At 35.1% G+C, this 13,356-nt stretch overlaps 1 protein-coding gene across 1 annotated transcript; it reads left to right on the plus strand.

The window, feature by feature from the left end:
- The first annotated feature begins 1,331 nt into the window (after window positions 1-1,331).
- LOC124179806 (uncharacterized protein C630.12) lies at window positions 1,332-9,091 on the plus strand. Its single transcript, XM_046564566.1, has 7 exons — window positions 1,332-1,756; window positions 2,837-3,046; window positions 3,462-3,624; window positions 3,847-3,978; window positions 7,046-7,180; window positions 7,570-7,801; window positions 8,332-9,091. Exons 1-7 carry the CDS (start codon window positions 1,740-1,742, stop codon window positions 8,514-8,516), a joined length of 1,074 nt encoding a protein of 357 aa, XP_046420522.1. The 5' UTR covers window positions 1,332-1,739; the 3' UTR covers window positions 8,517-9,091.
- The last annotated feature ends 4,265 nt before the right edge of the window (window positions 9,092-13,356 follow it).

Consider the following 13,356-nt stretch of genomic DNA (forward strand, 5'->3'; position numbering starts at 1 on the left):
AGCTTCAAGAGTTGGCAGTGTAGTTCCCCATCACGTCGGCTGCATTGCCAGTCATTGTCATATAATTCGTATAGAATCGAACTCGTATTTTTTTCGGACCGAAAACAAGTTACCCCGAAACCTTAAGTGCGCTACTTTCAATCTCGTGGCATAATCCTTTTGTTCTTTTTCCATTCCAAATTCCTATGTTACCAGGTATAAAACGTGCATTTTGTGCAACGCTCTCTTGGCTCGTGCCTCAGGTCCCACCTGTAGACTTTTAGATCACTTAAGTTTTCGGTACTTTGCCATTTGCATATGCTCTACAGGTTCAAAAACTTCTGTAGAAACAACAAACGAGTATTCTTTGCCGCGCAACTTAATACTCCATTTTATTTAGAACATAGTTCTGCCTGAACAACCAGCAATTTTTCCATTTAAACTTATAATTAATTATTCGGCATCCTCCATTTGTAAACGAACTATTGTGCAAATAAATACTTTAAAATTAAATTTCTTAGTTTTCTCAAATAAAATCATTTCTTCCGGACATCTCATCTGGTGTTTGACACTTTAAAAGGTGAGCAATTATAATTAATAATCGTCTAGTAGGAATAAATCTCGGTTTATCTAAAACAAGCAATTGAACCGAGTTGTCCAATGCATTCTTACGCTTAATTGGTATTCGGCGACCTAAACTACTGACCGTGCGTCTAGCTGCGTTTTCATCCACGGATCCCAGTCGCTAACTACTGGAATTTCCGGGAACTGTCGCGCCGGCGTCTAATTATACTCCCTCCACGTCCAGAACGTAACAATGACGTAACAGTAGGACCTTTCCACTGATGCCAACCGTAAAAGTATTATGGCAACCCCTGCATTTTGCCCACTATAGCCGTGTTCGAAAATTGACTGACAGTACTGTCAGCAATTTTTCATCTCTTTTATGCTTCCAAGTTCATGGATAGCTCTGACTCTGTCGTAGGGAATTTTCAGTACTGTCAGTCAATTTACGAACACGGCCTTTATCATTTATCATCACTATGGCAAAACATCAATTCGAATTCGACCAAATTCCATGGCACCTCACCTCATGAAACACCACTTTTATGTTTTTCTTGATTTTCTGAAAAACCCTGCAGAAATAATTAACAAAAATAAGAGAATGATTAGATGCAATTTAGAGCAATTGGAATCAAATATCATTCTGTTCGAATAACCATCGGCGTTCACTAAAGATATAAAAATCGAGTCGGCATGGCGGATACTACAATTTTCTCCCACACTTCAGCCTTTCGTACGAGAACGCATCACTGACTCTACCCTAGCAGTTCCTGTCGTCTCCACATAACGCATCATATATCTTCAGACAATGCAGAGGTTATTGTTATTTTCATTCATTGAAGAACGAACAAGTTGTATCCTTCGGATGCCCATGCGTACACGGTGACCACCCCAAGTGAATATTGTCAATTTTGTACGCATCTGAACACAAACAGCGAATGGTTTGATCATGATTCATCGGCACAAAGGTCGATGATCTTTTACGCAGTGAGAATGGACCTTCCGCGATTGACGCTACGTTGAAAGATCAGAATTGAAGACGTAACCGAAATTCAAGTCGGCAGTCACATGCGTAGTTGAACACATTACGGTAATCTCGCATGGCATGACTGACTTATCGCGTATAATCTTGTACTATTTTAATCTAATCGAATCTGACAACGTTGCTTATCTGTGTGAGCATTACAAACACGACCATGATCAGAAGGAGCAGGTGAATATATTCTGTCGCATACTTATTCGTAATTGCAAACATGTTTATCTTTGTCTTGCTGTGATTGCTTACTTTTACTATTAGTATTTTATTTTGTAAAATCAAGGTAATAATTTTCGCGTCAACCGGCTTACTTTTGCCTTACAATCATCAATCTTTCAATATGTACTTTCAAATCATAGACCAATTCATATGTTCGTTTGACTTACACTAGCTAGGATTTTCTGGGTGGGGTTTTGTTCGAAAAATAGTTTGTCATTTATTTCACAGGTATGTAGGGCAGAGACAATCATTTGTGGCCATCTCCCTATCTTTTGACACACATATCCAATGTTTTACTTATGTATGGTACTGAAAATTGTGTTTAATTATTAAATGAATTATGAAAACGCACCTTACAGTCACGATATTGAACGGAAGTCAATACTCAGTTGTTTAACCTCTTGAATACACACCTAATACCGGACGCATTTGAAATACACATACAGCTGATGCGAATTTGCACCACAGTCCACTTGAAGGAATTCAAATCCAGTTTTATAATGATCAAAGCTGGTCAAACGGCTTGATGCTATTATTTGTGGCCATGCCTTTATGTACATGTAATTGATATGGCTGTACTAAGGTGGCCCAAAACAGTGCACCTACCCTATGTTGGGAATTTTGTCAAGTTTTATAGAATTCATGAGAAGAACTAATTCAGTTTTAGAAAACTGTAGCTATTCAATGAATAAAATGATCATGGAAATAATAGATTTGAGCTTCGATGACAAGTTGACGAAGAATTATTTCAAAACAAAATTTTTTTTTGCTACTGGCATAAATCATGAAGTTCTACGTATAATTGAATTTTGTACGCATTCTTTTACATACCTGCTTTGTATTTCGTAGAAAGTGATGACCTTAAGGCAAAGAAGTCGCCGGTGTGAGATGCTTTTTACTACACACGAAAATGGTAACTTTAGCTAATATGTGTTTGCATATTCTGTTCGTTTCAAAATTTATGTTCTTTTTTGTTTAGCGTGGTGTTCAGTAGCTTATGATCGTTTGAATAATCAAAAAGGCTCATATTTCTTGCAGGTTGAAAAATAAAATCGGTGCGGTTGTATTAATTATTGGGCTGACTGTGGCCTATAATGAATTCATCGCTTATGAAATTCAAAGACTGCATTGGGCCTTCCATAAGTGCACAGATTGTACAAGGATCTTACTTGTTGCCGATCCACAAATTTTGGGAATCAAAAATGAGAATTATCCCGGTGCATCAGTGGCAATTTGGGATAGTGACAGGTAAATTTGTTTATAATACTACTGGTATATAGGCTGACAAAGAATGAAGTTGAAGTTGTGATATTAAATATGACGAGAAAATACAAGTGTAAATGCCAATTACTGCAATTATTAAAAGTCTAAGAAAAGGCAAAAAGGAAACAAGCTTTTGAATATGGCAACTTGGAATAAATTGAATCAATAATTTGATATGCTTATGACCAAATAAATGAATCGTTAAATTTCAAACACTGTTGCATGTATCGATCCTGAAATTTATTGAGTTTCAGTTGAAGTAAATTCTATTGATTGAGACAATTGAGTTTTCTTTGTTTTATTTGCTACATTACCGGTATAGACTTCAACATAATGAAATAGCAAAGAACTAGGATTCAATAATTTTGGAATTTTTTCTCCCAATTATTCATATTTCCAGTTACTTGCGGAAAACATTTGCAAGAGCTCTCGCGCATTCACAACCTCATGTGATTGCTTTCCTGGGTGATTTAATGGACGAGGGTCATATCGCATCTGGAGAATATTTCGAAAAGTATAAACGGAGGTTTGATTCTATATTTCAAACGCCAGATGATGTGATGGTAGGTGTTATACAATTGCAACTATTTGTTATCATGAAACATAATAACGTCGGAACTAATTGAATACTCGATTCAAAAATTAATTATTTTCATTTTATTGACGATCAATGATTGAATTGATGTACAGAATGGTGAAAGAATAATTATTGAAAATAAATGCATAATTAGAAAGTAACTCTTTTGCTTGCACAAAGACTAATGTAAGAATTGCTTTTCCTGTAGAAAATTTATTTACCTGGAGACAACGATGTCGGTGGCGAAGAGGATACCGTATCTGCACATATTTCTGACAGATTTGAATTTACATATAGTCAACCTGATACTTTAAGTTACAAAAGCGTGAATTTTTTTAAGGTAAGTTGCTATATTAATTACATGGATTTAATACATGTATTTTTTATGAAAGTTCAGCACCCACTAAGATCTGCAGAATAATAAATGCTGCTCCCGGTTGGATAAGTTTTGCGTCTTACACCACGCAGTGAAAAAGCTTAGATGCGTTGTCTAATGCTCTTTTCACAGTAGCTTTAAGAAAATCGACCTTGAAATTTTAGGCTTGCCATGAAATTTTTAGGGTGGTGACAGACCGGGAAAACCGGATCTGGTTAGGGAGTTTCGTCTATTGGGAAAAGTCAAGGAAAAGTCAGGGAATTATGATGGACCAAAGGGAGAAACGTACTTTATTTTATAAATTGTTGTTAAACTTGAGTTCTGCTTCGTAAATTCAGCTAAGCTAACTTTCGTAAATGGTATTGTTCAATTTCTAATTCTTTGTGTGAATTGACGTGATTCTCTATGGTTTCAAATCGAAATTTATGTATTGAAGGTGCACAATTTCTGGAGCTTTTAGTCATAAAAGTGGCCAATATGGCCCAACTTTCATGGGAAAAGTCAGGGAATTTTATTTAAGCAAAAATGTCGATATTCTGATTTACTCTGTTAATGTTAAGATAGTCATCTAGAGGTGACTGATAGAACCCTTGTGGTGCCGCGGGTGTGATTAGGTTTAGGTTTGGCCGCTGTGTTTACTGCATTGGTAAATTAGTCTACCACAAGTCATTATTTTCTGGTGTATTTTATAGTGGTTTGTTTTCTAGTAGGCCGGAGATTTCTTCTTGTGCAAGGCAGCGGTTGTTATGATACAGTTTATCTTCTTCCATGGTGGTAGTTATTCAGGCTTCTCTCAGCCTTTTTCGGGTTTTTAGTAGGCTATTGTTCTTTTCTATTTCCTTACAAAATATATATTCATTTTCGACTGAACTGCAATGGCCACTTCATTGACCTAAAAAGTAGGACAAAAGTAGCATAAGATTCTCTTTTATACGTTGTTCCCTCATTTATGTGATTACTAGCCTTGCTTTGCTTAGGCAGCAAACCTACCTCTGGGAATATATCTTCGATCTAATTCCCTTGTTATATAATGTACTAATTTAAGGCTTCAAAGTTCTTGTTGCAAAACAGTTTTTTCCACCTGGAAGCAATGAGTTTGATCATGATTGAGTGCTTTCCTGGTATCTTTCTTAGTCTGTGTATATTGTATTGATATAAGTATCGGAAATATTTACTTCAGTTTTTTCGAGTATTTCTTTGTCACTGTTATATAGATATTTATTAAATTCATTGTTATCTGAATTGTTAGATAGCAGAATATTGTTGGACATGTTGATTTTTTTTAGCCATGAGCAGGACCTTGTTCTTTAAGATTTGGTATAGATTACTGACCTCGTTCTGAGCGTTTCTATTTCATCTATGTCAACTATGATTTCAACATCGGATTATTTAAGTTTTCGCACGTAAGCACTCACTTCAGTAAGTAGTTGATACATATGATCCACGTTGCCTGACATGCTGATTTAAATCAAAGAGCTAACCAGCCCCACCGTCTGAATATCACTGCACTTTTCATTTTGGTTTATGTACCCATTGGTATTTTTAAGTATTTTGACTGTTCAAGTTGACAATTGTAATAAGTGAATCTGTCTGGTATCTTATTTTACGAGCTTATAGCAGGAGCACAGAGCCACAGAAACATATCCGTCGCTGGTGAGTGTTACCACGCGAATCCGAAATTTTCTCTATACATCTCTAATAAAATTTTTTATCATTCGACAAAATTCGTCAGACGGGAAAAATAAAAAAATAAAGTCTCTTGAAAGTTTGATTATTCATATTCACAACAGATGTTAGCAGGCACAGTCCACAGATATTACTTCCCCTCTTCGCCGGCATATTTTATTAGTGCCCATTGGACGTTATCAATTTTCAGTCTTCCGTTTGGGTTGACTTCAGCATCTCAGAACGGCCTTGACTTCTTACCACAGATCTTATCATCTACTGGTCTACAGTTTGAGACTGAGCCATCTTTGATGTCATTTTTGCTTATTTTCTGCGATTCGTCTATTGAGCAGCTGTGAGATTGTGGAAGCTTACTTCAACTTCTACATTTAGACGTTGATCTTTTCGATGTGACATTGTCCGGTTTTACATAAACTTACATACAGTTTTTATTCTCTCCCATTGTTTATCTAGGTTTAGCCTTGTTGTATACACTACCTTTCTCCAGTAGAAACTTTTTACTTAATTCACAATTTGATGTGATCTAATATCGGAAAAATAAGCTGCACCCTACTTGAAGATGTTTGGTTATTTATATACACTAATTATTAAATAACATCCACCTCGATTTTATCCGTGTTTCGCAAAGTGAATTTTGAGATGAATATTTTGTTGGAAACAATTTCATGATCATGACACTGCAGTTCCGTTTTGAGATCTACAACTGCGGCGTGAACAAGATTTTTCCGTGGCAGATGGGACTAACTTCTTTCATAGCGATATTGCATTTGCAATGTTTTGAAAATGTTGTAGTAAAAATATTTCATATTTTATTAGTTATCCATTTACTTTATTAATTATTAAATATTTTCTGATCATAATTTCATAAGTTTTCCGAAATATTTTTCTAATATTTTGTGTAAATATTTGTCAGCATCGCAAAAATTCGCATTGAACGAATGGCTAAATCGTTGTAAAAATATTATGTAAAAATATTTGACGTGGCTTTAAAATCTGACAACCAAATACATCGGAAATACTTTCTGAAATATTTTACACTGTTATCGAGTAATATAGTGTAAAATAAGTTTAAAATACTCTAATATTATTTTCTTCGAAATTTACTACGAAATATTTGATAAGATTTCAAACATATTTTCGTGAAATATTTTTTTTTTAAGTATTCATGAGTCGCAAGAGAGCATTGAAATTTTAAGGTTGGCCTTCTGTAAAATTCAAGAATAGAAGGGTCTAAGAATTCAGATTCGTGTATTGATTATCAATTACAAGAAACTGTCCGAATGGAAGTCGAATCCATTTCTGAGATCCACTGATCTTCACAATAACGACTATTACTCTGTGTCAGGTAAACAGACTGACCCATTCTGTTCCTGGAGCACCCAGCGACGCATTTTTGAATGATTATTCAGAAAGGAATACTACGAATGTGGTGCTGAGCCACATGCCATTGCTGTTCTCTCCTGGCAGTTTTGTTCAAAGTGTAAGTAGAATATGTGAAACAATCGTAACGCTTATTCGTCTAGTTCATGAAAACTGGTGACTATCAGTGGTAGCAGTAGGTGAAGTTTTTCTTTGGACAGTCAAACAGAGTCTTATATTATTATACATTACTTGATTTAATGTTCTTCGGAATATTTAAGGATCACATTTAAAATACGGACCATGACTTTAATAGTATTGATCTTTTTAAAATTTATTAATGAGGCTAAAGAAAAGGCGCACTTCGATTTCTATAATTGAAAGAGACACGTAAAGGTACCTCTTATTTCTTTATAACTATTGTAACCTCGTCCATTAAAGTATTGTAATCTTGCTTCTTATACTTGCATTAGTTATATCTTGTGAAATATTTCTGCTCTTGTTGATTAGGTAGTCAAAGAGCTGTCACCACAGTTGATTTTTTCTGCTCACGACCACAAGGCGATGCATACCAGCTTAGATATGGCGACAAATCAATTAAGTGATATTTGGATCTTACCTCCACATGAAAATCGGTTGTTTCATCTACGTCTTGATATGGGAGATATTCATGAGGTTCAAATACCGACTTGTTCGTACAGAATGGGAACCCCTTACATTGGTTACGGACTAGCTTCTGTTGGTGCGTAATTTCTGTGAGATTCAGGTAATAGTTGTTGGAGGTTGGACTGTTTAGTCGTTTATCAGACGTAAACTTAAAATTTGAGGGTGAAGTTTGACTAAGACACATTTTTCCGTTGATGTGAACTTTATTAGATTCGACTGTGTCGTTTTCCAAAACTTAACTTTCAACTTTAAGTGTAATTCATAGTCTCTTATGAGAGAACAGTCTTATTGAAATCGTGTTGCTATCAATGAAATTAATAGTTGATGATAAGAAAGTTGAATGAATTACGCGACATAAAAACACCCACCTGAAAAACTATCTATAAAATTTGGAATAGTTTGATCGCATGCTTTGTGCATGATCAACAAAAATATCAGCAAAGGTGTTGCTTTTTAGGTTCTGTAGGGCGTAATGTGGCTTGCCGAGAAACATTTCGGCATCCAAGAATTTTTACCTTGAATTCCCTCACCTAGGAAGCAGTTCAACCTCCATAATGATTTTTCAATGTATTATCTAACTTGCTTGTGGTTTCCTCTGTGTTTCAGATACGCACGAGAAGTTAGTCCAATTTACAATACTTTGGCAGCCAAATCGGTTTGTTCAGATTTTAGTTTATAACTTGGTCGGATTGATATTGATTATTTTTTCGTTTTACTTTGCTGCTGTTTGGGCTTACCGAGTTTTATCCGGCTATGTAACTTACACAAAAGTACCAAATATGCGGACATGAAATTTAAATGCTTCCGGGATATAGAATGAGCTTCTCATTCGGTATAACGAACAGTTTGAATAACAACAGGACGAAAAACTAGTTCCAAATGTGAATAGAATTTGTAGGCGTTTAGTAACTTCCATTCTTCTTTTCTACATTCATTCCAACTTTGACTGTCTTTTGCTTTTTAACGTTGAGATCATTTCAAAGAAATCCACTCAAAACATGTTTTAGTTTGCTGGCTGCATATAGACGCAGACTTGATTTTGAGCCCTTGTACACAATATATCGGTATTATAAATCATAAAATGGTCAAGCGATTGCTTGTTAAATATTATTTACCTATTCTCTACCTCTGGGAAATAATTGCTAACATCTGTCCGAACTTGAAAAGTCACTCTGGTTGGCAATTCACGATCACATTTTTAAAATAGCTTGGATACTGTTGTTATTGTGATACCCTGGTCTTGGAAGGATTCTCTTCTGGCTCTCCAATCTGTCAAATTTTATTTGCATTCATGGTGATTGAATGAGCTATTTTTCGGTGCTAAGTGGCCTGCTTGAAGATGAATATTATCGTTCTTGCTATGTAGATTGTAAAAAGAGTCTATAAAGCACATGATTTTGGCTAAGAACCAGAATTTCTAATAGTATTGATTACTCTCTTCCACTTACAATTAAATACGGACTCAAGAATAAACTTGGAATTTCTTGTATTTAAGCCGAAACAGAATACATATTTTTTTTTAATTCACTAATTAGTAAGAACGATTGTATCCATCTCTATACATAAAATGGCTCTGATAGAGAAAAAAGTACACTAAATAAAATGAGTGAAATATTAATTCTTAAGATAACAAATCACTGAGATTGCTAGCCGTACTTTAATTTTATTCACATTTGAAAACTAAGTTTACCGAATTTTATTCCTTTTTTTTACTTCGTGTTATGCTATTTCGTACATCACTTAATATTATTATTATCATATTATTATATATTTTAGTAATTTAGAATTTTTATAACTGATACCGACATCAGTATTGAAGCATTTGAATAACTTAATAGAACAATTAAGAAGAAAGGCAATAATTATACAATTAGAATTTAAATGTACATTAAATGTACCCTAAGGTTGCGGTTGGTTCAAAATATGAGGGAAGTTTAATTTATACAATTTGTTTTCAAAATATATGTAACCTTCGATTTGATGATAGCTGTTCCCTTTAAATCATTGAAATATTTTCTTGTCACCAAAATTCAACAAATCTGTTCAAATTTTCGAAAAATCGTAACATTTCGCCAATTATTGGCATCGGGTAAATTATTAGAAAAAGGATTTCCAATCATTATTTCGGTAAAGTATGAGGACGGGTGACGTGCTGTTCAATTTCATACATGGGTAACTGAAACACAGGGTGATTTTTTATTTATTGACATTATTTTATAATAAAGTTTTTTATTATATTGAGTCATATGCATTATCGATGGCTTTTACTTTGTTTTATGAAATGTATCGTTATAAATCTGTTTCCAGATAGTAACGGAGCCAAAAATCGTACAAATGGCGGTAAAAACATATATACCAACGCCAGAGAATTCATTGCCTTATAAACGATTTTTTAAGCCATTATGTGTGTTAATCTGAGGGAAGTCGTCTTTATGGCCATGAATCTTGAGGCATTATTATGTTTTTTCGTCAAATTATCAACAAATTTTTTATCTGCTGTTGCCCTTTTTGTTAATTGGCACAATAGTTTATTATTTAATATAAGACTAGTTATACTGTAGAAAAGTAAGTATTATCAATTTGTAAAGGTGTGATTCTAGATTTTTGAATCATGAATAGATTACTGGGGAACGACCTATGCTCTTATTAGCGAACCAAATATTTTTCAAAGTTGACACAATATGAGTATGTCTTCTTGGATTCTGTACTTCGTCTTTTTTCATGGTCAGGGAAGAGATTATAAAAACAAAGAAACGAATAATTCGTAATAATTTTATTCGAAGCCATTATCATAAACGATTCTATCACATACCGGAACAATCTCTTAAAACTTAAAGATCAACTGCGCACGCGCCAAATAGTTCAATCTCATTGGTTTGCGAAATCCTCCCACAGCGATATTCTTGTTTGCCGCGATGCAGGGGGCCAACGTACACAAAATGTATACGTTTGAATTTTCAAAGAGCTTAAGCATTAAATTCCGACCGTTCTTTGAAGAATCAACCTTCCAACCCAATAACAAATACTTCCGAAACCTTTCCGAGTCACTGCCTCAATTATTTGAAATTCTAACCTCGAAAATTGGTATCAACTACATCGCCGCTAGAAACAGTTCGACAGCTGAAACTCGGGATGGCCAGCCTGCATAAACAGCCGATAAAACTCGCGCATGCGCAGTTGATTTTCAAGTTTCGAGAGATTGTCCCGGTATGTTTTTATAAGTGACTCGTAAATTCCTAAACAAGCTACATTCGTTACAAAATTTACCGAATCTTACCAGGTTGCCACTCGATCGATGTTGCAGAGGTCACCAAAGTCTTAATTTATTTGTACTTAATTGGGCCTTCCCAACCAAGGCATGTGGTGGGTGTAAACCAGATTTCATGATTACACGATTTCAAGAATTTCATGTAATTACAAATATTTCCGAGATTTTAGATGATTTCAATCGTTATTCAAGATTTCATGAGGTATTGTAGATTTCAAATGATTTCAAAATACTTCACAGGATTTCAGTACATTTCACAAGATTTCAACGAATTTTGTTATATTTCATGAGTGCTGTACGTACGATCATAAGAGCAATCACTCTCGAGTCTACCTAGAACACACAATTGAATTTCACATTCCAATTTATTTATGAAGCTCCATAAAACCCAAAGAGTCAAGGGGCCTTGTGACGTGTAAACAATATTCCTATTTTTTCTCGAAGTTTTTGCACGTGCTCTGGGTTTTCCCCTAAGAATGTAGAAATGATTAACATTCCAAACGAATCATGACAGAATGTGTTCCAGTACACCTTATTTTTTTCTTAGAATATTCTGTTTTAATATATTTAAGCAATTTAAGTAGCCTAACAAACGAAATCAAAATCACATTAACCCATTTGCTTTTTTGTACACCATAGTGTACAATCTTGATTTTCGTTTTTGTACTATTTTTTCGAGATATACTACATATTAAGGAAGTGTCAAGTATATGAAATAGGGGTAAAATTTTCTAACAAATCGTTTGCCGCTATTTATTTTGTAGAATTATTCTCACATTACGTGAAAAACGCTAATTTTGAAAAAAAACTCAATTTCTGAAACATGTACAAGACTACTTAATATCGTTCAAAAAGTGTTTCTTTACTTAAATAATGGCATTTTGAGTGAATATTTTCATTTTAAAGTGAACGGGTTAATTATTAAGCTAAATAATAAAGCACACAAGTAAAAAATATAATTCACATAAATGATAATGAAAAAATCATGTATCATTAATAAACTAAATTGTTGAATAAACAATGGTTTTTGCGCTATTTCAAAGCAAATTGACAGTTTGTTGGTCGAGTAAGCGCGATGTATATAACCCGTCGCGGCTCGCGCGAGCAGTTTCTTTCTTTCTTAACTTTAGCGAATGGAAAATAGTATGTAACAAGGAGGTAAATTGTTGCACTCGAATTCTTACCGGCACACTTCACTCTTCAATAAATTTGGAGATCCGGCAGAAGCCTAAGAATGACCAAAAATAATCAATAAATTTCCGATCAAATCGATTATTATTTTCCTATTAACCGAGCGTAATCGATTATTTTTCCCATAGACTTATAAAGATAGACTGAGCGCTCTTATGAGCCGCTTGAAGCAAACATTTAAAGGACACAAATATGCCGCGAGTACTCCTTTTTCTCTCTGACGATATTTGTGGCGGGGATCGAGGCGGTAGAGGAGAATGAGGCGAAATTATGCGCCTTTATCTATAGCTGTTCCACTTCCACTGCTCCGTTGTCTCCCACCATGACGCCAATTGAAAAGAGAGAGCAGTACTCCCGGTATATCTCTGTCCTTTATATGTAATTGTCAGTGCATCTTATAGGCGTGCTCAGTCTATTTTTATAAGTTTATGATTTTTCCTCACAATTGGTTTTTGTCTTTTACCCCTATGAACGATGCAATACAATATCAATTTATGTCATCAAAGTATCAATTATCATCATTGTCTTACTTACTATCTATTTGAAATAACAAGTGAAGGATGGATGAATATTTTCACCAGAAATTGTAAAAATATTTTTGATGAAACTATAAATTATTAAAAAAAACTTTTCCGCTATTAAGATTACGTACTGAAGTTTACGAAGTTTTGTTTCATGTGCAACGTTTGAAAAAAAATACGAAATAATCGATCGATCGATAACTTTTTCCGATTCCATCGAATCGTATTCGATTGTTCTTTTGGACTCGATTAATCGCTGCATCGATTACCTTTAGCTAACAGAGATGAGTGGTAGCTAGTGTCCGTCCCTACCGCGCAGTCTATTTCTATAAGTATATGCATGGTCTATGCTCCGAAGTCTATACAGCGCCCTAATTGACGCGCCGCCGCTTCACTGGTCGACGGAGCGCTGCTGACCGCCAATGAAAATAATACTCGACGTTCACGGAAGATATATTATCGGAAACTGCACAGGTACTTACCGACCGAAGTGAACAAGTCGCGCTGCTCGCTCGCTGTCCATTTACCAACAAGCCAGTCGAGGGTGACCGACAGAGGCGACGGACGGACTGCCAAAATATCGCTGCAACTCGGCTTATCGTTTCTCCCGGATCCCGTCCGGCGACGGAGTTCGGCTCAGAGCCGCTGGGG

The sequence above is a fragment of the Neodiprion fabricii genome, chromosome 4 (assembly GCF_021155785.1).
Source record: "Neodiprion fabricii isolate iyNeoFabr1 chromosome 4, iyNeoFabr1.1, whole genome shotgun sequence".
Classification (NCBI taxonomy): domain Eukaryota; kingdom Metazoa; phylum Arthropoda; class Insecta; order Hymenoptera; family Diprionidae; genus Neodiprion; species Neodiprion fabricii.